We start from the raw sequence: 26612 nt of genomic DNA on the forward strand, positions 1-26612 counted from the left end.
TAGTAAGACCATAAATAGCTCCCAAGATTTATATATCAAACTATAATTTAACGAGATATTTAAATTTTTGTTTATTTTTTCAAATTTTTAAAATACGTAGATAACAAAATTCAAACCAAAAACAGTTCAAACTACAATTATTAAGGAACACAATAAAAAATACAATTTAAACTAATATTATTAAACTTGAATCTTAATAAACACACAATAGAGAAGAGCGAACCTAATTTAAATATAAGATATACCACGTAAATTCTTTAAGCTTTTGAATTGCTTTTCTAAAATTCAGAGCTTAAAGAGTTTTAACATATTTTAAAATACCTCAAAAAAGAGTTATCCCCTGAAAAAGGGAAGAAACATGCTAAATGTTCGGCTATTAGCAGCAACAAATGACATTTGAGAAAGACAAGACTTTATTTTTCAGTTTTTTTCCGGGGCAGGAACAGCAGCCCAAAGACTTTGAGCTATGGGAATGGCAATGAGGATGGACGCAGCCGAGGAGAATCGGTGCGAGAATGGAGGTTAAGTCAACTGAAGCCACCTGGTACCGCGAACCGGATCCGTCCTTCATTCGACGCCACTCTATTTGCGCATTTTTTCCAATTAATTGCTTCTACGTGGGCGTCCGCTTCGCGAATGTCAACAAAAGCCGCGGCCTTGCGCACCGCCCCACCAACCAAACAGCACCCCCACTTTCTTTTTTCCACTGGGAAAATGGTGGAACCACCCGCTGGTGGTGCTGACACAAACATATGTGAAACACAAAAAAAAAGACACCAGCCCCACAGAAGATATAGACTCATCAATGGGTTTCAATTGAAAATTTTTGCACGGCATGGCTTTTCCTCTTGCCTTTCATTTGTTTGGAAATGGGAATTGGAAATGCGAGTGCAGCAAACAATAAGCAGTAACATTCGATTCGTGTATGGGCGGTAGGCCTTCGATTTTGGGCAGCAGATGTTTGCCGCCGGTTTGCACAGCTGCCCGGGAAATATCTATGCAAAATTTAGGCAATATCCCCTGAATTGGGGTAAGTAAATGCGATTGGCAGTGCTGAAGAATGTTTAGCAACATTTGGGCGTTCCATTGTTGAACTGATTGATTTTCAGGTGCCAGAAAAACGTATCAAAGCGTTTGAAATAAGTTGTAATTAAAAGAAAGTAAAATAAGAAATATTCAAGGTAGCAACTTAATATTCGATAATACTCGATGTATGTATGAAAATCAGTTAGCTTAAAAATGGATAGCCAACATGTTACTAAATTTTGACGATCTATGATAAAATGATTGATTTTCAGACGCCAGAAAAAATTACCAAAGCGTTTTAAATAAATTGTTTTTAAATGAAAATAAAATAAAAATTATTCAAGGGTAAAGGAAACACCTTAATAGCAGTTATTAAAATTTATATAAGAAAGAAATTTATATTTATATTCCATATACACAATTTTAAATAGTCCATTTAATACAATTGTTGGTCAAATAAATCAAATACATTGAGAACCTGCCTATTACTATTTTTATTTTCATAAAACCGCTTTGCAATTGGATATACCCATTTTCTTATTTAAACCAACTCAGACATTTGTTAGTTTTCATTTCCCTATCTTGTCAGCCTTCGAATGAGTTTGCATTTCATATTAATATTGAATTGGGCGTGTCACTGTCCCCTTTCAACACCTACTTTGAAATGATGAGAAAAAGTTACAAACACGCGATGTTCTAACAAATTCGCAATCATTTATCATTCGATGACACTTGCGGAAAGGAAAGCGATATCAGGAATTGTCTGTAGGTGGGTCGCTCACCCTTCATTTGCCACTCCCCCTTTTCCGCTGACAAAACAAAGACTTCTTCTTTTCTCTGTTCTTTTTTCCATCGCAACCACAAACAAGCGAATTAGCTGCCCTGCCATTGACAGGGTCTAAAATGGGAGCTGGAGAGTAAGAAGGGGTTACCAAGACTGTCAAAAGCAAGAACCGAACCCAATTGGCGGCTCAGGACCGCTCGATGCGATGCGGATGCCGATGCGGATGCGGACCCGGATGCAGTGGAGAGACATCTTCAAACATGCAAGTTGGCGGCAATTGAAAACTCATTGACAGTTGACAATGGAAAAAATAATAGAAAAGCAAAACGACAGCAACTGGTTGGTTAGTAGGGAGCCAAAACTCAATTGCAGTTACATTTCAATGTGGTTACCCAGTGATAAGTAAGAGTATCAGGGATATAGGGATATATAGGTGGTTAAAGCCCAAAATATCAGGAAAACAACGACAAAATGTATCAATTTTCAGTTTAACATATCCAAAAATTTTAAAGCAAAAGTACTTAAAGTTTGAAATACTTATAATTCATTAGTAAACATATTCGGCTGTGACCTAAAATTCAGTTTGAATACATATATTTCAACCAAATAGATTTGCGTGTTACTCCCGAATATGTTTTTATACGATTTTTTTAGTTCTGTTGGAATATATAAAATTAAATCAAAAATTAAATCAAAGAGATTCGGGTGTAATTACTTGTGGTTATACTATTTTGTTTTCATTAGAAGTGTAATTTTTTTGCAAAAATACTTCTCAATAAATAAATAAGATTTAAAGACTGTCAACAACAATAATAAATAGTTAAACTAAAAACTGTATTACTTAAGTTATATTTTATAAAATATGTTGTAAACGAAAATAAGGAGTGTAGGCATTACAGGGTACCAATTACTTCTAAGCCATCTTTTGTAGATTTCTCAATTTTTTTCTCGCCCAACATTGTTTTGCAGTTTGTCGATGACAGGCAGCGTTTTGTGTCCTTGCTGTTTTCAGGATTCCCGCTCCTCGGGCTCATTCTTGTTGTTATTCATTCATTTGTATTGGCATGCTGAGACGTTTTCTATTTGAAATTGTCAGCGGCAATTGATATGCATTGCTGTTGTTGAATGTCTCTTTGTTTTGTCTACCGATTGCGGTTGGCTCTGGTTCAGGAAATTGATTTCTACAATCATGCGGCCACATATATAGTACCTATCTATATGTACTCCCCTTACAAATGAAGACGGCAATTAAAACAATAAAAATCGAGAGACTAACTTTTAAGCAGTACTAAATTGTGGCACAGTCGAACGAGCGCCTGCAAGTATGCAACGCCAGAAAGTCATTTTATTTTCGGCCAGCCAGCCAGTGAGCAAGAATTTTTCATTGTGATTTGATATTTAATGCACGTACTCAATGAAGAAATTCCAACAGCAGCGCATTAGTAGACAGGGGCGTTCGGTACCAACGCCTGCCAATTGCTTTTCAACATATTTGATGCGACGACGACTTTCGACATTTTGCAACTTGCCCACGTACAGAAAAAAAGGGAAAAAACTTAAAAAAAAAACAAAAAATACAAAAAAAAAAACAAAAAAGGGAAAAATCAAGAAGCTTGGAAAAATCGTTACCAGCAAAGTGCAAAACCAACAACTGCAGCTGCAGCTGCAGAAAAACAACTGCGACTTTGGTTAAGAATACAAACTGTATATAACGCACACAAACCCCTCTAGCAGCCAAGTGAAGTGAAGTATACGCCATGTTGACCCAACAACAAACATAAAATGTAATCGCAGCTAATAAGAAAACTAAGCAGATCCTTGCTGGTCACGATTTACGCTCGTTTCGCATTCGATTTGCGATGCACCACCACTGCACCACTGTCCGCAAAGCGGTCACAGTAGGGCAAAACACGCTAGCTGAAAAATCAGCATAAATATAATAAGAAAGTTTGAAAAAGTATCAATTTCAAAATGGGCAATACCATTTTAGGTCGTTATTTTATGTATTTCCTTACAGTTTTAAACTTAAATTTGTGAAACATTGATTTAAATTAAATATGTACGATTAACGTAACCATTTTAAAGAAAACAATGTTTCAAAGTAAGTAAAAGTGAGCTTAAGAATACGACTTTTTATATATTTCTTATATAAATATATTTTTTTTCATATTTAAATTATATTTCTAAGAAACGTATATATTTTTTGTACAAAATAAATTGCTTTTTTTTATTTCTGTCACATTAAAATCATTTTTCATACAGGAATTATATAGTTTTGTTCTTCTTGGGATCGCTTTAGCCCCACTGTGCTTGCCAGCGAACCTGGGCTGCCATGTCAATGGACATTTAATGGCGTTCCCCATTATGCGCCGCATCAAATGTGCCAAATACGCTTCGCTGGCAATAAATGCTGCATGGCGGCGAGGCTTCCCTTTCGGATGCATCCATTCTCCTTTCTCCTGGCCGAGACCAGGACTCTCGTTCTTCCGTCCATCTTGACCTCATCTGGTCTCCGTGGTCTCCGGCTTCGTTCCGGCTACGATTTGCAATTTTGTGTGCATCTTTCTGTGCCTTTGCCCGGTGTCTCTCGTAATTTTTCGTGAATTTCTTCACGTACTTGCATTCCATCTTCATCGCTCCTCGTCCTTGCAAAAGCCATATCTTCAGCTCCTGTCGCTCCTATATCTCCTACAGCTCCTCGGCGTTCTCGTCCTGTCTGCTTTTAGCCCCGGCTGCAGGACTGGATTGTAATGGCATAACCTTTGAATAAAATTAGCATTATCGAAGCTCACTTTGGCGGCCATTCCGCTTCGCCTGTCGTCAGGTGTCTGTGTGTGTGTGTGTGTGTGTGTGGTGTGTCTGGTGTGTGTGAGCGTTTGGGGATCAATAAAAATGCTCAATGACTTTTTGAGCGCAATATGATGCCTGAAAAGGCCATTAAAATAAAAGCTTAAAAACAGCAATGCAGAGGTCAATGGGATTATGTTTTTCTAAGACCTGAAAATTTAAAAAAAAAATCTATTTTAAACGATCGTTAAAACAATTTATTTTTCTAGTAGTTCTTAACTGATACTATTGATACTATTTTATCACTCATATATTATAATATAATAATATAGACATTTTAAATAGAAAGTAGGAAAAAACCAAAATGAAAATGCGTTAGAAAATTTGTAGCCGTTAGCTTGATAAACAGGAAAATTAATAACAGACCAAACGGCGTATTTTTCTTAAATTTAAATTAACCAACAGAAACTCTGAAGAAGGATTAATATATAATTTAACAAGAAAGAAAGCAAACTTCGGCAAGCCGAAGTTCATATACCCTTGCAGCTATTGCAAGAATTAAACATTTTTGAAAACATTAAAATTATGATTTACTTTCGTATATGTTTAAAAACATTGAAGCTATGATGATTTGCAGCTCAATTATTTGATAGTTATTTTATATATTTTTATTATTTCTAAGGGAGCTATATGATATAGACGTCCGATTTTGATAAAATTTAAACCATAATTCTGAAATATTTAACCATTGCTATATGTCGAAGAACTAAACAAAAAATTAAAAAACAGAAAAGTTATAATTTTTTTCATTTATTTTTCCGATTGTTCCTATGAGAGCTATATGATATAGTCGTCCGACTTTGATGAAATTTAATCCGTAAATCGGAAATATTTAACCATTACTAAATGTCGAAGAACTAAACAAAAAAATAAAAAACAGAAAAGTTATAATTTTTTTTCATTTATTTTTCCGATTGTTCCTATGGGAGCTATATGCTATAGTCGTCCGATCCGGCTCGTTCCGACTTATATACTACCTGCAATAGAAAGACAACTTTTGGGAAAGTTTCATGCAGATAGCTTTAAAACTGAGAGACTAGTTTGCATATAAACGGACGGACAGACGGACAGACGGACAGACGGACATGGCTAGATCGACTCTACTAGTGATGCTGATCAAGAATATATATACTTTATAGGGTCGGAAACGTCTCCTTCACTGCGTTGCAAACTTCTGACTGAAATTATAATACCCTCTGCAAGGGTATAAAAAGTAAATTATATAATTTTGTATTATATTACAAACCATTAAATATATAGAAATACTTAAGTATTTATCAAAAAGCTCTTCAAATTATTTTTCGTGATCAAAAAATTACTAATCCAAGACACCAGAAGCCATATCAAAAGGCTATAATTGAACCTAAAAAGTTTAAAATTTTCAACTGAAACTATTGCCTCTTGTTTTGGTGCTGACTCCCCTGCAACGCAACCTCCTCGAAGTTTAAATGTTTTTTGTAGGACACACACATCAATTACGAGTGTCCTCCCAACTCCTGCCCGTAAAACTAATTGGTGGAAAATTAAGTTTTTGCGCCAAAATGATGGCAAATTGAAATGCAATCGGGGCAAAGCGGATTATAGAAAAACTTTCATGATTGAATTCTGCTGGTTGGCCCAACATCGACCATCTACCATCTATCTTCCCCATCCGCCACTATATGTATAGTACTTTTTTGGATTCAGAAGCTCTGGCAAAAAGCGCAACGAGAACTTAATTCTGCATGAGTACGGTTGGTTGAGGCCCATATGCGATTGGCAGAGCTTATGGCTGTTGTGTGCCTGCCAAAAAAAAATTGAAAACGAACAGGAGCACGGCAAACAGGGCCAAAAACAGTGGCACACACGGCGTAACAACGATTTATATTTTGCTACTTTCGCTATAAAAAATAAATATGCAATAAAACAAAACGACAACGGGCCCCGACATATGCATTATTGTCCCGCTCGCTGGCTCCTTGCAAGTATTTGCTGGGGAACGGAGACATAAACCTAAAAAAATATATGGCGCATTTGGCAGAAACGAAGGCAGGCGCAAGACCGAAACCAAGACAAAGGCGTTTCTAAATGCCAGTAGCAGTTACACGGATAAAAATGATTATAAAATTAAAAATTAAAAAATCATTGCAAATATTAAAAACTCAAAAATGGCCTCAAATTTTTGAAGAGACAAGCATAAATAAAAACTGTTCCAATTTGATAGACATACCTAGTAACTTGGACTTCAAACGTACATTTTTTCTAGCACATAAAATATTAGCTCGAAAGCTAAAACAAGTCAAATTAAAAACAAACAAATAATAAACACAGTCAATAATAACAAATAATAAACCAAGCTTGCAAAAAAAAAACACTATCAAAAAGTTTTTTAAAAATTTTAGGTCATAAATATTTGTCTAGTAATATTCACATTGAAAAGCATGTGATAAGCAACAAGGAATCTACTACTACTACTACTACTTTTTCTTAGAATTAATATTTCATTTTGTTGATACATTTTCTCAGTGCAACGTTGAAAGATAGAGAACAACAGGGCGTAAACGTATCGTATTGTTCTACCAAATTGCGCTCTCAGCTGGCGCACGACTTGACTGCATCTACTTTGGAATTTGGCATGCACCAGAAAAGCAGAAAAGGGGGCACTTTATGAAGCGCGCATATGTTGGACCCCTTTTCTGCAGGGCTGTATGGCTAGGATAATAAAAATGAAGGACTCTTTGCCATATTCCCCAGGCAAATCACTGCAGTCTCGGTCTGAGGCGAAGGCTATAAAGCAAATCGTTTGACATTTGTTTTGATTTGCCATGATTGCTAAAAATATCTGTGAGACAGAATTGGAATCGGGCAATTGATACGCATAAGTGATGTGGAGAACTAAAAGTGAAAAAGATTAACAAAACAGTAAGAGAAGGCGAGGAAGGGATTTATTTGTTTAAAAAAAATTGGATTTTATTTTGTATTAAAATAAGAAAATCGCTCCCAATGCTCAAACTTTATGGATGATACTTAAGGCAGCAAAACATTTCTTTAAATGTATTTATAAAAATTGCAAATCTATTTTATATGGTTTTAAGTGTCTTAAGCAAAGCTAAATGTGGTAATTGTTTTTATTAACTCAAATAAATATTACCATTAGGTATTTTAAGCTTTAACCACAATTTAAACGATCTGTTAGCTTAAATGTAGTCCCTTTAAAATCCCCACAATTATCAACCTACCCTCAACCTCCCTTCCGCAATTTCCTTGAGCCTTGCCAAATTCAATAATAACCTTTTGGCACTCACTTACCCATTCCAATTGCGGCATTATCATCTTTGCAATACGAGAGTATGCTGACCCGACTGACCCTTTTAAGTGACTCCACTTCCACGCTTAATGCGGCTTCGTATAAAAGTTATTTCTTATCATAATTTCGAAGACAATTAGCCCGCAATGTGTGCTTCTTCGATACGGAAACCCACTCCGAAAAAAGCGTATCGATGGCAACGAAACTTCGTCCGGGTCTTCGAGAGCTACTTAAAGTTTACAGCCGCCGCCAGGGCCAAAACAATGCCAGACAATAATTGGCCAAATTTATTGTAATTAGCCGCACACGCAAGCACCGGGCACTCAAGTCAGTAACCAGTATACAGTAACCCACCACATGTGTCCGGACTTCAGACTCCACCGTAATTATTAACATTAAGAAGGGGATGCTCGTCCTTTTGGACCTGAGAGCATGTTGTCACATGTGTGCGTGGCGCTTTGAGAACGCATTTAATTGCACAAAGCCTCTTTGCTCTTAGAGAGTTTTTAAATAATTTAGTTGTGACGTTAGGCCGGGCCTGGCCACGCAGCTTTTTCAAAGGCATCTGTCCGAAGAAGTTGGGCAATCGGCCGAAGGGGCGGCTACGTAATGCAGTCGAGTCACGTCACACAGCATGTCGCTAATTTTTCTACCTTTTTTTTCTTTGCCACTCGGGTACAAAGTTTCCTTCACTGCAATGCGCTGGCTAAAATTGTCCCATTTTAAGGGAAGGGGCCTAAAAAGAGGTGGCATTACTGGAGGATGATAAATTGTGGACAAATGGTAAGGTGGGATAAACCCAAGAAGGTACTGTACTTTACTTTAAATATGTAAATTAACTTATTAAATTTCTTAAAGTATGAAATTATATTCCTTAAATTTTTATATACATTTCGATTTTTGTTAACTTTTAGTTTATAGGACTATAGGATATCTTTTCTATCTATCAACGCAATAATTGAAATATAAACTATTGGTTAACCTTTATAAAACATTTAAATTAACTTTTTAAATCTATTTAAAGTCTGCCATTGAATTCTTTAATTATTCTTATCTATAATTATATGAGTTAGTCTTTAATGCTTAAATTTAAAACTATCGTAGGATATCCCATTCTCATATATACGTCCTTTTGCTACCCTTTCATTGCTCACCTTGAAAGTTAAAATTTCGCTTTGTGCGCTTGAAAGTTCTTAAAATGGCTTTTGTCAAAGGAGAGGTACAGTCACCACCGCGAGCGGTGAGCACGAGCATAACGAAATATCGCTAAGAAGTGCAGCATAGCGCAGGGCGCACGTTTCCTTTTTGTAAACTTTATTATTTCGTGTTAAAAGTAAATAAACTTAGCTGCCAACTTCACCTCTACACCCCCTCTATATCTCCCCGTAGATATGTGGAATGGGTGTTTTTTTTTTTTGGGTGGGGAAGCACCTACAAAACATATACATTGTTTGCCATTTGCAGTGGACGGCGACAAGCTCTGTCAGCCAGCCAGTCCAAATTGAAATTGGACATTAGACGTCCACACACACAAGCAAACATATGCACTAAGAGAAATAAATGACACAAGTTGGAATTTGTATTTGGAATTTGCTTTTATTTTTGCATCACTGACATTATGCGCATATAATTTGTAGTATTTTGCCTTTAATGAGTTTTATTTGATTCGAGATTCGTCATCCGATTTTCATTTTTGGCTATGACATAATATGGACACATTGATGGCAAAATTGTATTAGCTTGTGATAGCAAATTGGAACAAGTATTTCGCTTATGTATATTATCTCATCGAGATGAGCTCCTCAGATTTCCTCTGCCGATGTTTTTTATTTGATTATTATTCTTTACCTTTATGTTCAGGTAGCGTCACTCCTAAATGACTCATATAGTTAGATTGCTAAGTTGAGTCATCGGTAATTTTGTTTTTAAAGTTGTAGATTTTATGCGAATATGTCATCCCGTTCATATTTTTGTTCATGACATAATTGGTGGCATTAGAGAGCTTATTTCATTAATCATTTAAGACATCCAGAAACTACACAAACCTGCGAAAGGAAACTGAATGAGTATATTGCCCTATTAAACAGTTCTTAAGTGGCAACAGCTTACTTTTTTCTGATCGATACGAGCTCCTTAGTCATTGTGAGCCAAAGGGTGAATTATTGAAGTCATCTCAAGACTGAATTGATCAGGTAGTTTTGTCCCTCAGGGCAGGCAGTAGATCCAATCACAGTACTTGATACAATTTTGGTTTAACCACTGTATCAATGTGCTCGCAATCGGAAATGTCCGCCGTTGTTTCTTTTAGAATCAGTAAAAAAATACGGTTATATTGTTCAGTGATCCTGCAAAAATCAAGGGCGGACATTCCCGATTGCGACTACATCAATGCAGTGGCTGCTCTAAACGTTGTTGTTCAAATCAAAGGCTGAAGCTCGCGGCTGCGGTTGACTTCTCTTCACGGAGAACCAACCTCGACTGACAATAATATGCTGAGCTCGAATATTTAAGTATTTCGGGAAACAAAAACCATGTTACGTTATCTCTAGCACTCGCGTTTCCAGAACAATTCGACCCACTTAGCTCAAAAATCAATATTTGATTTTCAGTGTTTCAGTTTATCAGGAAAGGAGTAAGTTGGGTCAGAACGGACAAAACTATTATTATACCCTTGCAGAGGGTATTATAATTTCAGTCAGAAGTTTGCAACGCAGTGAAGGAGACGTTTCCGACCCTATAAAGTATATATATTCTTGATCAGCATCACTAGTAGAGTCGATCTAGCCATGTCCGTCTGTCCGTCTGTCCGTCCGTCTGTCCGTCTGTCCGTCCGTTTATATGCAAACTAGTCTCTCAGTTTTAAAGCTATCTGCATGAAACTTTCCCAAAAGTTGTCTATTGCAGGTAGTATATAAGTCGGAACGAGCCGGATCGGACGACTATAGCATATAGCTCCCATAGGAACAATCGGAAAAATAAATGAAAAAAAATTATAACTTTGCTGTTTTTTAATTTTTTGTTTAGTTCTTCGACATATAGTAATGGTAAAATATTTCCGATTTACGGTTTAAATTTCATCAAAATCGGACGACTATAGCATATAGCTCCCATAGGAACAATCGGAAAAATAAATGAAAAAAATTATAACTTTGCTGTTTTTTAATTTTTTGTTTAGTTCTTCGAGATATAGTAATGGTTTAATATTTCAGAATTACGGTTTTAATTTCATCAAAATCGGACGACTATAGCATATAGCTCCCATAGGAACAATCGGAAAAATAAATGAAAAAATATTATAACTTTTCTGTTTTTTAATTTTTTGTTTAGTTCTTCGACATATAGCAATGTTTAATTATTTCAGAATTATGGTATAAATTTTATCAAAATCGGACGTCTATAGCATATAGCTCCCATAGAAATAATAAAAATATATAAAAATAACTATCTAATAATTGAGCTGCAAATTATCATAGTTTCAATGTTTTTTTTTAGCACATACTCAAATAAATCATAATTTAAATGTTTTCAAAAGTATTTAATTAATGCAATAGCTGCAAGGGTATATGAACTTCGGCTTGCCGAAGTTTGCTTTCCTTCTTGTTTTTTTTTGCAGTTTTTCATTGACGGAAATTGTAACATATTTTATCAAAATTTGTTCCAGTGCCCGTATATATATTTATATGGCAGCTTCTGTCGTCGCCGCGACTGCTGACAACTGGAACAACAACTACAACTAGTACAACAACGTGCACAACAACGGAACACTAAGGCACACACTCATTGTGAATGACAACGCCTCTGGTACGTGATTTCATTTCCGTTGTTGAATCCTGTGCATTGCTCGTAACTTGATTCCTCCCTTCTTTTTGCACCACCCACACACTCTCTCTCTCTCTCCCCTTTCTCCCGCTTTCTTCCGCTTTCTTTGGCAGCTTGTGCCAGGCATTGACCCAAAATTAATATGCCAAGACATCACATATTTTCTTTATTTTTTTCTCTAATTTAAACTCTCAAAAGATCATCCATTTTCATGAAGTTAAACATTTCAAGTTTAGACAATATTACAATATGGAACGAGTAACCAATACATAATAGATTTTAATTAATAGATTTTTATTAATGTATATGATAACGAATCAGCATCATATAATTTCAACCAAATAGATTCAAAAGCTTATCTTAAAAAGTCCAAGACAACCGGTTTTTTTGCCTATTAAATTGTGGGAGCAAATCGATATAATTTCATTCAAATTTATTCCGACTTTAACGTGAACTTGGCCAAAAATAAATGATGCTCCCTAACGATTTTTCATATTTTCAAGCCCAAACTGATCACCCATTATTTACTGGATTTTCTCTTCCGGCAACCAAAGGTTATTTGTGGGCAGAACTCAATAAATCTTATTAGCTCAAAGCCTGCCACTTACGTTTAAAAAACCGTCTACTATTTAAGTATGTTCAGCTTTAAATTCAACTAATTATTCACCAAATCGACCTTTACATGGCTACTTGACAAGTATATCATACTCTCGGGAAACGAAATTAGGAAATCTCCGAAATAATAGTTTACAAATTCAAGGGAAAACGTTTCCAAATATTTATATTTGCCCAATAACCGGCTATGACAGCCTGGTAAACTAACAAAAGTGTGGATGCTCATGCGAGTGAATAAACAATGCTTTAATTGGGATTCGCCTATAATAAGATCTGCCATAAAACCGGGCCAAGTAAAAAACAACAACGGAAGCCATTTGCCATGCAAATGCTACTCAAACTCCAATCTGGCTATCTTGGCATGTCTAACACGATCGGTATTTACATACGTGAAATATAAACAAATGCAGAAAAAGACTTTTGAATGCCTGATGCCTGGTAGTCTGAACTAAACTCTGAAAATGACCAACAAGTTTTTAAATGTTTGACTTGATGCGGACCATGAATAATGTGATTAACGAGTTTGCACTTGAAGTGCAAACAACACCCCGAACAACTAAACCAATTAAAAGTTGTCAGTACATGACAGTATATTTTTTGACCTGCAAGAGAATAAAACTATTAACTAGTTATAATTAAACAGGGAGACAAATTAAAGAAATAACGATTTGTGTTGAGAGGCGAAGAATAATGGCAGCATTTGATACGTGATGAAGAGGAAATAATTTCGGCTGCCACAAAGCAATAAAGCATTCATAATTATACTTGAAATGGTATACGGTGTTTTATGCGCTTAAGGTCCAAGTAATTATCTGAGGTGTGGATCGTATAATTATAAACTCTTTCAATCTTTTCCTGAAAAGCATTCGTTAGTAGACGCGGTGGAACCTTGAAATCAACTAGTCGAATCCATAATTTTAGGCTCACCAACGACTGAGCTAGACCCATTTTTATGACCATAATCGTGGGCAACTGGTTTGAAGAAATTAATTGACCACCAAGGGTTCGTTAGATAACGAAGTTATGCTTAGAAAAAAAGTCTGTTTGTTTGTTGACAACTTACAGTTTGAATTAGCATAAGGCCCGCTAAATCCGCCTGAGACAATAGAAACCATTAAAAGAGGTCTGCAAGAACGACGCCAAAACTGCTGCATAATTTCATATATTTTAATCCAGAACAATGGCTTCTAACCTTTGTCAAACTAGTCGTAAAACCCAACCAGTTTTTGGCGTCTGCATTCGTTTCAAACGATCATTGCAAATTTCCGGCTACACCTGACGCATGTGCCAAAAACACCCATGGTCCATAAATCCAGCAGCTGCCCAATAAAACCTCAGCTGAGCCCATAAAATATGCCGTTAGCAATCTGCATCTCAGATTAATGTCGTCTTAAAGTCACTTTTGCAGATACTCACCTTACCGTCACATCCATCTGACTATCAGCGACTTAATCTTCATTCCTCAGCTCCAATACTCTGTACTCTATACCCCGAATGGGTGCTACTTCATTCTGACGACCCCCAAAGAAAAAAACCAGTAAGATCTCATAGTCTGCGCTGATTATTCAGATGAGCCGTGCTGACAAACTGAGGTACAGTTCAAGTTTTTGGCTTGCAGAATTTTGGGCTCGGTCTTTCGTATAAATAGTTTGCCGTTGAGCCTCTTCAGGCAGAAGCTACTCGCTCGCTCTTGGAGTAACAGATCGCAGTTGTTGTCATCATGGTGAGCCTACCCACCTGGCCGCAGGATCAAGGATTATATCTCTAATGGTTTTGGTCTTTTTTTGTTACAGAAATTCCTGGTTGTTGCCTTTGCCGTTCTGGCCTGCGCCTATGGCGATGTTTCCCATTTGGGTTACGACTACTCTCCTCCGGCTCCGGTTTACCAGCCAGCTCCTGCTCCGGTCTACCATCATGCTCCGGCTCCCGCTCCAATTGAGATCCCAGCACCCATCAGCATCCCAGCTCCGGCTCCAGTGTACCACTCAGCCCCAGCTCCCGCTCCCATCAGGGTCCAAGCTCCTGCTCCAGCTCCGGTCTACCACCCAGCTCCTGCTCCCATCAGCATCCCAGCTCCCGCTCCCATCAGCATCCCAGCTCCCATTGAGATCCCTGCCCCTGCCCCAGTGAACACCTACATTCCCCCGGCACCAGCACCAGCTCCTGTGTATCACCCAGCTCCTGCTCCAGCTCCGGTTTACCACCCAGCCCCTGCTCCCATTCCCGTGAGCATCCCGGCTCCTGCCCCGGTTTACCACCCAGCTCCAGCTCCAGCTCCCGCTCCAGTTGTGATCTCTGCTCCTGCCCCGGCTCCAGTTGAGATCCCAGCTCCCGCTCCAGTGGTGATCCCTGCTCCCGCTCCAGTGAGGACCTATGTGCCCCCAGCACCAATCAGCATCCCAGCTCCAGCTCCAGTCTACCACCCAGCTCCTGCTCCAGCTCCAGTTTACCACCCAGCTCCTGCTCCAGCTCCAGCTCCAGTTTACCACCCAGCTCCTGCTCCAGCTCCAGTCTACCATCCAGCTCCCGCTCCCGTCTACCAGCCCACCAACACCCAAGTTCTGGAGGAGATCGAGCCCGTGTCCAACGATGGATACCGCTACAAGACCGTGCGTCGTCGCGTCTACCGTCACCGCATCTAGAAACCTACCAAAGCCCAATACGAAAAACTGTTTCCTAACGAATTCCCACGAGGGGAGTCGTAATAAAAAATGTTCGCCTTCAATTTGTTAAACAAAAAGAAAAGTCTTCAAATTGTTTTCCAATCATAGCAAATCACACGGGAAACGGGTAGAGGGGAACGGGGAGATGGCGTAGAAAACTCTTAAGTTTGCTCTGGCCATTTGAGTGGGAAATTTATGAAACCCGAAGAGATGGCGAAACGGGTGGAATCGAACTTGCCATCGGACAGATAGTGCGGCGGAGGCAGGATAATAAGGAGTTGCAAGCAAGTTGCGGAACACTCCCCAAGGATTCGATTCTTCGATGGCGGAGGACTCCATGCAAGTCCACAGTCCTCGCTGCTCGCCACTCCACATTTATCACGAAATTTATGGCCTGGAATGAGCTTTGATGATGTGGAAATTTTTTCTCGTTAGATTCAAAAGTTTTCAGATGCACTCAGAAATCTGTAAATTTATTTCAGTCATTTAAAGGAATAAAGTATATGAGAGAAATAAGTAAGCAAAACAATATGTATTTACAGAAAAACCAAATTTTGTATTTCCTTTCAGAAACTAAACAATTAGATATATAAATTGTATATTTTAGCTCATAACAAAACCTCCTTTAATACCCAAGATAATAAGTTTGGATTTTTACATAGGCTTAAAAGAAATTTAGTGTTCATTACAAGTTTTGATTAGAATTTCTATCTAGCAATTGAATATTACTTCAAAGAATGCCCTAAATAAATTTATGTAAATATTTCAGTTAGGCTATATTTTTGTCTGTGCAACGAAATAAATAAGTAAAAAACCAAATAATAACTTTTATTAACGGCACAAATCAATTTTAGTTAGTTAGGTATTTTAAAATAATATTCAATACCTCATTCAATGAACGTTTTTTTTTTTGTTTTGTGCTTAAGCTTTGTACCCAAGCTTAAATAAATAATCTTAAAATAATTTAGTTTTTTAAATGTTTTGACTAATCATAATTTTTACTGAGAATATAAGTTCTTGCAAGTCAGTTTGATATATACTTGTTTTTGTGAACCTATTACAAGTTTAATCACCTGAAATATTATGCTGTTTCTAGGTGATTTGCGTTTAATTTTTGCCTGTGCACCCACACGAAATCGATGATTCCGTGGCTCCAGCTCAAAACGAAGACGGAGCCGAGTGGATTGGCCTCATCAGACGACCACTGACCACTTGTGGCTGCTAACAAGTGGCAGAATGAAATCGAATGCGGGCCAGGAACGAGGACACCTCCAGCCGATAGACGATAGACGCTGCAGAAAATTAACAAGAAAATGCAGCTACAAATGTCTACGGAGCTGTTTTCCCCTCGGCAATTTGATTAGGGAAATGTCTGGACTGCGGCAGAGACATTGGGGGCCCATTACCTCGATACCTTGATATCCTCAATATTATCGTCTGAATGCCAGGACAACCGCAGAGCCACATATTACACTTGCCATCGCGCATACTAATTAAAAAGCGCACAAAAACCAACGGCCAAGCTACTAAAATTAATTGCGTAATTAAAACAAAATCATTTTTTTCCACCGCCCTTAACTTTTGCCCAACCACAATGGATTGATTGTCCTGGCTTATTTCGTTAATTGCATTCTGGTCGAATATTGGCAGCTCAATTAAATGAATTAAAACACATTTTTGCTTTGTGCCGACCGGCACACACGTGCATAGAGGATCTTCTATGGAGTACAGGAGTAATGAGCACTAAAATTATTTGACAGGCAATTACAATTTAGAGACGATTCGGGCAGACCGCACTCCAATCAGCGGTGATTAGATTTTGTGGTGTGCAAATTAAATATTTGAACTTGTTTTCTAGCTGTGTCCTTCAAAGGTTTAAGGTTTTCTAAGTAAATAAATTGTTTGATTTAATAACTTAGCAAATTTAAAGTTTCAAGCTACTTCACAATTTCTGGAAAATCTGATTTAATTTTTGAAAAAGCTAATTTTTAAACTCTTTGAACAAATTAAGTAAATATTTTCCTATTACTCATAATATACATATTGGCCAAAAGTATTTAAGTAATTAATTCTAAATCAAATTTATTTCATCAGATTTTCCATTAATTGAATCTGGCAACATCATCTCTGCCATACATTGTGATACCCCCTTCACATCTTCATCTACATATCGTCCCATTTTGCTAAGCCATGCCAGCGATTAGTTTAAATTCCAATAGTTACTGCAATGTGGCTTGGATTGGCTAATTTTCAGCCTCATTGCACTCTGTTTCGCCAGGCAGAAGGGCTGGCGATTAAATAAAAAGGAGCCAGGTATGGCTGACACCCAACAATTGACAGTTGGTTGCACTTCCAACCGCACTTAATTAGCAGTTAATGATGCCTGATTAACACGCATTATGGCTGCGACCCATCGACATCTCCGCCCTTCGGTTTCGCCCCAATGTGCCACCCAAAATTACCCCATCCAAGGGCCACTGACAATCCAACCTGGCCGCCAGATGGTCTGAAAATGTGTAATCAATGCTTTAGGCGCCGTGGACTACAAAATAATCACGAGTCAGCCGGCCCAAAAGTATGCAGAAGAAAACGCTCCAATGGAAAAAGTGAAAATGCTATGGCAAAAAACCAAAATGTCATCATCAACAACAGACCGGTTGGCCTTCATATGGCTGGTATTCGAATAATTGATAACCTGTATTTTGAAAAAATATAAATGGAAAGAATAGAAATGCACAAAAAAAAAGGCTTAAAATCTTTATTCATTATCATTTATTTTAAAACAATCAGATTAATGTTGTAAAAATAAATTGTCTTACTTAATTGATGAATGAATAAAAAAACAAAACAAATTCTTATGTGACCCCAAAATACAATTTTAAATTTTTAAGTTAAAACTTAAAAATAGTTCTTGTTAAACTTAAAATGTTAACCTGTTGCGACTTATATTAAAGTTATATTGTAACTTTTGCACTAGGAAGATGGAATCTTAACTATAGCTTTAAAAATCTTGCATTAATATTTTCTTAAAAATATTGAGATTCTATTATGATCGAACTTTTCTAAATAAATGGTTTTATATTGTTACTTTAGTTAAAAATGCCTTTCTCATTTTCTTAAATATACCAATTCCTCTTTTCGAGAAACACACAAAATTTTAAAATAACATTGAACACGAAATATACCCTCTACCTCCCCTGCTCACTCAATAAATCGGGCGTAAAAATTGATGGGTCCCTCGAACCCGCCGGAATCCCGGAATTCGCTGTCCGGCTGGCTTACGCTTACGGCTTTAAAGCGACAGTGCGGAATCGAACGTGCGGAGTGCACATGGATATGGGACATGGATCGTTGGGAAATTGACAGTATCAACGTAATTATATCAGCAGTTTGGGGGGGGCCCAAAAACGAAAAATAAAGCAGGAATACAAGGGCTGGAAATTCGTGGAGGGGCGTCAGCCACTGAAATATGCAAACGTTGACTGCCTTCATTTATTTTTACTGTTACTGCATATTGGGGCGACATCGGACGAGGGGCAGGGAGGCTTGGAGTCCTGGCAAGAGGCGCGAAAATAATCGTTATCCTGGACAGGTGGGTCCTCGGTTCGATGCCAGCAGTTGCACTTCATTTGCAGCATTAATTTGTCGCCCGTTGATTTATCTGGCCAAGGTATATATAGGCGTGCACACGTTTGCAAAGTTATATACCGATGCGGCGAATGAATTTATGAGTTGGAGGGTCCATCGAACGTCGAAAAATGTTGAAAATCGATTGGCAAGAGTTTGTCATTCCCTCTTGAAGTTCCAAGTTGCATTTTGAATATTTATTAAATCAGTTTTTGCACCAATAATGCAAAAAAGTTATGCAAATATTGAAGGCGAATGAGTATCTACCGCTATATTCGTACAGATCGAAGCTCGTGTTTCCATAATCGTATAAATATATGAAAAATATATATATAATTCATTAGACTAGACGCAGATGGAGGTTCAGTGAACTTTGGCTTATAATTTATGTTATTTAAGCAGGGTGAAAGGAGTAAAAAATGCTAAACATTTCATATACAATATTTCATTCCACTTTAAGAGCCTTAAAACTTAAAGCCAATGCATTGGCAAAACTATTCAAATGTGAATGGGGGAAATATTCTCCGATGCCATTACTTCTTCCTCGTTTTTTATACTCTTCGAGGGGGGAACGAACTATATATTTTCTTTTTGCCCTCTTATGACGCCAACATGCACTGCTGCATGTCAACTATTAACGGGCAAACAACTAAATTACGTATACGCAGCGTTGCATGACCAACATGCCATTGCGGCTATGTACAACTATGCTCCGCTAGAGAGTGTTTGTATATTTGTTCGATATACATTTGCAGTTTCGGTTTATTGGCGCTGCGAAAATAATGGAATTGTCAAAATAAAACGGGTTAAGTGCTTGTTTGCATAGCTTTTTGACAACACCAACACTCCACTCCCATCGTCTGTTTTATTTTTACCCGCTCAGGAAAACAAATTCAACGGAAATTAAATCACTTCGGCGTCGGAAAGTCTCCGCGGATTTTTGGCACCAACCGGAAAATTGTTCATTAGCAATTTGTGTAATTAAAAAAAGAGAGAGTGCTCGTGTCCTTCAGCGTTTTTGGGTTGTTTGTTTCTGCCTTTCTCCCACTTATGTCAGAGTGGCCCCAGAACTTCCTACCCGTCTGGCTAATTTGTTTTCCGCTTGGCAGTGACACATGGCGACGGTCTAGCTGGCGTCATTTTCAACTTTTGACCCGATCCAAGTTTATTTTGGCCCATCTGCTCAGGTTCTCATACATAATTAAGCAATAGGCTCTTGTTTTTGGACACCTTATAATAGCTAATCAAGCAAATTAATGGCCTAAGCCTGAACTCGCCATTCGTCTGGCGGCTCTAGACCAAAAAGTTTGTGGGCCGTAGGCCTCTATTGCCAAAAGCTCGAGTTTTGGTTTCCAGTTTTCGATCGGTTTTAGTTTTGGTAGTTCAATTTGATACACTAAAGCACAAATGTTTTATGCAAATAATATTTAAATGAAGACAATGTCAAAAACAAGCAAGTACGAGTGGAGAGGAGCACGTTGGGCTAGGGGTACTTTTGATTGCCCCTGCAAAATAACAAGTTTAGTGGGGTTTAAAACACATAAATTTGTAGATTAATAAGGTAAGAAAATACTTTCCTTACACCTTCGACAAAAGGAAAAGTTAACTTCAGTTGAATAGATATCGGTGTTCAACGGAATTTAATTTCACGACCAATTTATTTATTTAATGAAAATGAGTAAGCTGCTGTCGAAATGCCTGTTCCTGGTTTGTGTAGGGTACCATGGTTGACCATTGGCGTGGCTCGTAAAATTCTGGTTTCTGGCATATTAAGAGACCCTGATATCCGCACTTCTTCACTCGTATTAATGTTTATCTTTCGCTTCTGCACCGCGCCCAGGTTTTGGTATAAATACCACCAGGCGATTGAGACCAAGACATACTAGAAACGCCAACGTTCCAAGTAACACATATCCAAAATGGTTAGTAAGAAGTGAACAAAATCCTAATTTAAATCCTGACTAATTTATTAATTTAAACGGCAGAAATTCCTGGTTGTCGCCGTTGCCCTTTTGGCCGTTGCCCATGCCGATGTGTCCCACCTGTCGGGCTACAACTACGCTCCCGTGAGCATCCCAGCTCCGGCTCCAGCTCCTCTGCCCGTGAAGGTGGCCCCGGCTCCAGTGCCCGTGAACACCTACATTCCCCCTGCACCCGCACCAGCCCCCATCCAGATCGAGGTGCCCGCTCCAGCTCCCGCTCCCGCTCCAGTGGCCATTCCCGCCCCCGTGAAGGTCGCTCCCGTCAACCAGTACATCCCACCCGCACCCGTGCATGTTGAGATCCCCGCCCCCGTGAAGGTCGCCCCCGTGAAGGTCGCCCCCGCTCCAGTGGCTGTGCCCGCTCCCGTCAACCAGTACATTCCCCCCGCACCCGTGAGCATCCCCGCCCCGGCCCCAGCTCCCGTCAAGGTCGCCCCCGCTCCTGTCCTTGCCCCCGCTCCCGTCCTGGCCCCCCAGTCCGTTCTGGAGGAGATCGAGCCCGTGTCCGCCGATGGCTACCGCTACAAGACTGTCCGCCGTGTGGTCCGTCGCCGTTACTAGAGAGCTACTCTTTGGCTGATCCCGTCAAGGGAAAAGTTAATTAAATAAAATCAAAATAGAATCTAATATACTACAGAGTCTATGTTGTTTGGAATGGTGATAGGGGAAAGGTGATACTATTGCCTTAGATTGTTAGGCCAAAGTAAAGTCGTCAACGTTCTACAACGTTCTTTATATAAATATTTATTTACATTATCCAAATTAGTTTTTAATATAGATTCTTCTCCTACTCGATTAGCTAAGCTAAGTGATTTGTGAACAGAGTACCTTTTTTATGAGCAGTTCAAGTTAAGCTTTTAGTTCGCAGATGATATTTAGTACAATGGGATTTTTTGAACAAATTAAAAAATACTAATTTACAAAATACATTAATGTAAAATAGCAAATATAAATGTTAAGTGAAATTAAGTTATCTCCTACATAACTTAATAAAATGAGTTTCGAAAATTTATGTTCTCCAAACTCACAAAATTCGAACATTTGCGAAGAATAACTTTGTCCAACATTACAATTTCATTTATAGTGTTAAAAAGAAACTTAGTCATTTCTTATTTACAGAAAGAAATGTTTATAAAACTGCACTTAAAGTAATGTAGGACTAAAAGATAAATGACTCATGCTTATGACCTTTTTGAGCATAAAGAATACCTCTAACAATTTATCTACTCGCAACAATTTCACTCCATCAGCCCAATCATTCCCCCGAAACATGTTCACCGTTTGCCAGCCAGATGATGCGACTCTTAAATAAACTGTTTTATAAGCCAGGTGTTCGAAGAAGACAAACCCAGTTTGGACTTGAGTAATTAATTAAGCTCAGAGCTTAAGAGATCAGCAACAACAGACAGCACCGCCTGACATGGTGAAGATCAGCATAATCTAAGCTAATTGAAATTAGTTTTGGCATAAACTTGAAACGACGCCATAGGCCTGGCCGACTGCTAATAATTTGGCCAGCTCTCAAAAAACACAAGCGAGCAAAAAAGAAATACGAAACAAAATACAATAATTATAATAACATACGACCTAAGCCAATCTTGCGTGTGATCCACAAGCATTCATCAAAACACTAAAATTTAAAAAAAATGATTTAATAAAAAACGAAACCATAGTTTCAGCATGCCACAAAAGATATATTTGATCTAATTGCAGTTGGCTGAAGACTAAAACAAAACCAAGCAAAGACAATAGAAACTAAAAACTAAAGCTAAAAACGAAACAGAAAACTCGTCGAACCGCCTTGGCATTGGAGGCTCGATTTTGGTGTGTGTTTGGTTTCGGTTATCTTCCGACTTCTTTGAGTGAGGCTAAGACCCCCATGTGTCATGTGTCATGGGGCATCATGCAATTAATTTAGCCGCGGTTGACCTGCAGCCCCAGCAAAACAATGAGCTATAAAACCCAAGGCACACTTCGAGTTCAGCAACACAAATCGACTTGTGATCCAAGCAGCAACAACAGCAGCCAATCTCCTCAAGATGGTGGGTTTAAGGATTAAAGTTTTCAAAGGATATTCAAAAATATACAAAAAACAGGTTTATAAGGTTGTAAAAATATCTATAAATATTATCTTTTTATGCCAGAAATTCCTGATAATTGCCGTCGCCTTTTTGGCCTGCGCTTATGCTGATGTTTCGGAACTGGCCGCCGGTGGCTATGATTATCCCCAGCCTGCACCGCCGGCGCCTGTGAAGAGCTACATTCCCCCACCGCCACCACCACCACCGCCGGCACCAAAGAACACCTACATCCCCCCACCGGCGGCTCCTGCCAAGGCCTATATCCCACCCCCACCACCACCACCGCCACCGGCGCCCAAGAACACCTATATCCCACCAGCACCCGTTTCCGCTCCCGTGGAGACCTACATTCCCCCCGCAGCGCCAGCCCCCGCCTACATCCCGCCCGCTCCCGTCCAGCAGGAGGAGCCCGTCTTCGAGGAGATCGAGCAGCCCGCCCAGGACGGATACCGCTACAAGACCGTCCGTCGTCGCGTCTTCCGTCACCGCAACTAAATCACAGACGGTTACTTGTTGGCTAATGTGATAGGCCGCAGCAAAGCTTACAATTGCCGCGGAATCTGTTAATGTTTTGTTTGAAAATCGAATTAATTTGAAGAACTAATAAATGATAAAAAAAAATTAAAAGTTATTTAATTATTCGAAGAAATAGCTTAAAATCGTATTTTAAATTAAAGAATGTCATAGCACTCAGCAAAGCTCAGAATTTCTGGTCAATCTTTTAATGCCTTGTTTAACAATGCCAACAATTTTTATAGGAGAAGCACTTCACATTTATAATTCCATTTTATATTATTCCCATTTTTTTAAATAAGCAAAGGTAAAGTAGGCTTCGAGAACGATGCAGAATATATCACCTCAACAACATGACGCTTGGATAGGGCTGACCCATCAAAGGGGAGAAGCCTTTTCAGGATGTGCCTGATCAGGGAAAACTCGGAGGAACGAAAGAGTCCCTGTTGCGTGGTGAGATGGCTGCCCATTTTCCTGATCCTGGCAATGTTGGTCTGGTCCTATCACGTCCTGGTCTACCAAATCTGCATACAAAAAGTTGAGGGATATGTGACGATGGGGCTTCTGATGTTTTTCTACCATCTCCTGCTGTTCATGTTCCTGTGGTCATGGTTTCAGTGCATATGCGTTGCTCCCGTTAAAATTCCCGATCAATGGAAAATATCTGCTGAGGATGTGGACAGATTAAAGCGAAATGAAGGAGTTGAGGGAGCAGCAAGGATACTTAGCAATGCCTCAAGGAATTTACCCATAGCCACCTGTACAAACGAGGGACAAGTGCGATATTGCAAGACTTGCTGGATAATAAAACCGGATAGGGCCCACCACTGTCGATCCTGCCACCGGTGTGTCCTCAAAATGGACCACCACTGTCCGTGGGTGGTGAACTGCGTCCACTTTCACAACTTTAAGTACTTCATACTCTTCCTTTTCTATGCTGAGGTGTATTGCCTCTATCTTCTCTGCGTGATGTTCTACGAGATGTACTTAATCTGCGGATATGACATCACTTACCTGAAACAAGAGCATTCTTGGAACCTCCTCCAGTACGTGGTATGCCTCATATTTAATATTTTTACGCTGGTCATGTCCACTGTTAGTGTGTTCAATGTATCCCGGAATCGCACCACCATGGAATCGACTTATTCTCCGTACTTTTTCGTTGGCGGTAAGAACAAGCATGGCTTCAATATGGGATGCCGTATCAACTTTCGAGATCTACTTGGCGACAAATGGTTCCTTTGGATTGTTCCCATCTTCTCAAGTCGCGGCGATGGACTCACATTTCCCTTAGCCTTCGATCGACTGAAGGAGGTGCGCACCGCGGACCAGCGAAAAGATGATGGTCCAACCAGAGCCCAGATTGTCAAAGGAAACATGACCAAACTTCTTGGACTCCATCATGCCACTTTCGACTATGAATAATTTACCACATGATGTATTTGCATCATCAACGATTGCATAGCCGCTTAATAAATGTAAATAATTATCTAATTAAAAGATTTTAAAGGTGTATTTAATTTTTGATCTTAAAGTTTATATTTTAAATTAAAAAAAAATAAAAAAAAAACAAGTCAATTTTTTAACATTAAACAATTATAAATAAATAAGAAAAAAAAAAAACCAAAAACAAGTTAGCAATCAACAATTGTTTTATAAATACAAGTCACAAGATTGAGAAAATATAAATACAGGCTCTTATTATAATTTATCTAGAAAAGTTAAAGATTTTCATTGTAATTTTCCTCATTATGAGACACATTTTTGTAAGTCCCAATGAAAGACAAACAAAGGCGTTCCGAACTGAAGCCCAAACTGCTCGAATTCCAGGCACGAGAAGAATTGAAGTTTGTGGACTCCATCAACATCTTAATTTACGAGTCATTGGCGAGTGCATCAGCATCGGACTCCGACTCCGGCTCCATCTCCATTCGCTTGACAATTGCAATCCGCTGGCCATTTCTCTGTCCCGCTGAGTGGCCAACATCGATAAATCCTCTGGATTCCACTCTATCCCACACTTGCATCGAAGTCGTTTATAAAACGCTTAACATTCGTGACATATTTCGCATTTGGCCGCGCGTCGGGCGCAGAAATTTATAGACTTTATCCATTAGGAAAACAATTACGAGTGCAAACAATGGGCAGAGTGTGTGCGATGTGCGATGTCCAATGGATGGACTCCCCGGCCAGAAACGATTCCTCGGGCACTGAGCATATGTTGGGATTCGGATTGGGACTGGGATTGGGACTGGGATGGGGTTTGTGATTGTCGTGCCCCCTCAAGTTCATTGTCCTCGTCTATATTTTCTTATTATGCTGTGGCGACTTCTTGACTGCTGCAACACAAATCCAATTACCTTCAAAATAATAAACTTATGTACATACCAAAAAGGAAAAGAATGCCATCCAGGGTCCTTCCATTTCTCCATTTCTCTAGTTCTCCGGCTGCTGTACGCACATTTCGCTTTATCAACTGTTGATAGACTCCGTGGGGAATTTTCCGTATGTCACGACAAAGAAGACGCTGGAAATGGAAGCTGTCTGCCGTCGGGCGGCATTTTGTTTTTCGCTCCTGTTCCCTGGGTTCTATGTCCTGTTCACGCTTGCAAGTGCACTGAGGGAAATGTAGTCACTAAAGTCAACAATTTGATAGTCCTTTAAATTAGTTAAACTTCTTAAACTGCTTTTCATAAAACAATATTTTATGTAAGACATTCATCTTTATCTGTCACCCAATAGTAAACATTTCTTTGAACTTTGTAGGGGTTTTAAAAACCAAATAAACTTTCTTAAAAATTTCTGGAACTCCAAAAAACACTCAAAGAAAACAAATCCCTAAAATAAAGTAATAGGTTTTTATGTTAGTACTATATTCTAGTTAAAATGCTCTTTTAAGACAAGTCGGTAAAAATGTGACAGTAAAACAACTGATTTTAAGCAACGTAAAAACAAAAACAAAAACCTAAACCTTCTCCTTTCTTTCTATAAAAACAAAAATAATTGGAATACCCAAAATTAATTTTAAATATATTAAGTTGATAATCTTATCTAAGTCTATATAGGGGTCAATAGCGACTTTGATTTTTGGGTATTTTAATAATATGTTTGTTAAAAGACAAAAAGATTTTAATTGAACATTTTTATTTTTAAGCCTTCTTTTCTTTTCTCTTAAAAACATTTTACATAGAATTTATTTTTGGGGTTTAATATTTTTAAAATTAATTAAAATTTTTTCCAGTGCTTGGACGATAGTTTGTTGATTTCCTCAGCTTGTTTGCTGCTCATTATTCGCCTTTGGCTGGTCCGCAGTGGAGACGTGGCCGTACTTGGAGTTGGTCGCCAAATGCACGAGCGCAAATAATTTTT

At 38.6% G+C, this 26612-nt stretch overlaps 5 protein-coding genes across 7 annotated transcripts in view; 4 read left to right on the forward strand and 1 right to left on the reverse strand.

Moving 5' to 3' along the window:
• LOC128253694 (uncharacterized) overlaps positions 1-26612 on the reverse strand; it is a 111565-nt gene that overhangs the window by 34633 nt on the left and 50320 nt on the right. The gene's annotated exons all lie outside the window — the stretch shown is intronic.
• On the forward strand, positions 14006-15122 carry LOC128253681 (skin secretory protein xP2). Its single transcript, XM_052982284.1, has 2 exons — positions 14006-14100; positions 14171-15122. Exons 1-2 carry the CDS (start codon positions 14098-14100, stop codon positions 15017-15019), a joined length of 852 nt encoding a protein of 283 aa, XP_052838244.1. The 5' UTR covers positions 14006-14097; the 3' UTR covers positions 15020-15122.
• On the forward strand, positions 20480-21276 carry LOC128253688 (cyclin-dependent kinase inhibitor 1C). 2 transcript variants are annotated; one of them, XM_052982294.1, is made up of 3 exons: positions 20480-20589; positions 20653-20904; positions 21100-21276. In XM_052982294.1, the coding sequence occupies exons 1-3, from the start codon at positions 20587-20589 to the stop codon at positions 21208-21210; spliced, it is 366 nt and encodes a 121-aa protein (XP_052838254.1). In that variant the 5' UTR covers positions 20480-20586; the 3' UTR covers positions 21211-21276. The 2 variants fall into 2 exon arrangements, with proteins under 2 accessions (XP_052838254.1, XP_052838253.1); XM_052982293.1 differs by having other exon boundaries at positions 20653-20901; positions 21079-21276.
• On the forward strand, positions 22599-23272 carry LOC128253687 (uncharacterized). Its single transcript, XM_052982292.1, has 2 exons — positions 22599-22691; positions 22794-23272. The coding sequence occupies exons 1-2, from the start codon at positions 22689-22691 to the stop codon at positions 23223-23225; spliced, it is 435 nt and encodes a 144-aa protein (XP_052838252.1). The 5' UTR covers positions 22599-22688; the 3' UTR covers positions 23226-23272.
• On the forward strand, positions 23553-24742 carry LOC128253679 (palmitoyltransferase ZDHHC2). 2 transcript variants are annotated; one of them, XM_052982282.1, is made up of 2 exons: positions 23553-24289; positions 24344-24742. In XM_052982282.1, the coding sequence occupies exons 1-2, from the start codon at positions 23646-23648 to the stop codon at positions 24666-24668; spliced, it is 969 nt and encodes a 322-aa protein (XP_052838242.1). In that variant the 5' UTR covers positions 23553-23645; the 3' UTR covers positions 24669-24742. The 2 variants fall into 2 exon arrangements, with proteins under 2 accessions (XP_052838242.1, XP_052838241.1); XM_052982281.1 differs by having other exon boundaries at positions 23553-24742.

This window comes from Drosophila gunungcola (assembly GCF_025200985.1).
Source record: "Drosophila gunungcola strain Sukarami chromosome 2R unlocalized genomic scaffold, Dgunungcola_SK_2 000004F, whole genome shotgun sequence".
NCBI lineage: Eukaryota > Metazoa > Arthropoda > Insecta > Diptera > Drosophilidae > Drosophila > Drosophila gunungcola.

Coding starts and splice junctions, on each gene's coding strand:
- LOC128253688 (XM_052982293.1), top strand. Junction 20,902..21,078: donor CCATTCCCGCCCCCGTGAAG/GTCGCTCCCGTC, acceptor GCTCCCGTCAAG/GTCGCCCCCGCTCCTGTCCT.
- LOC128253679 (XM_052982281.1), top strand. CDS start 23,646: ATGTGCCTGATCAGGGAAAACTCGGAGGAACGAAAGAGTCCCTGTTGC.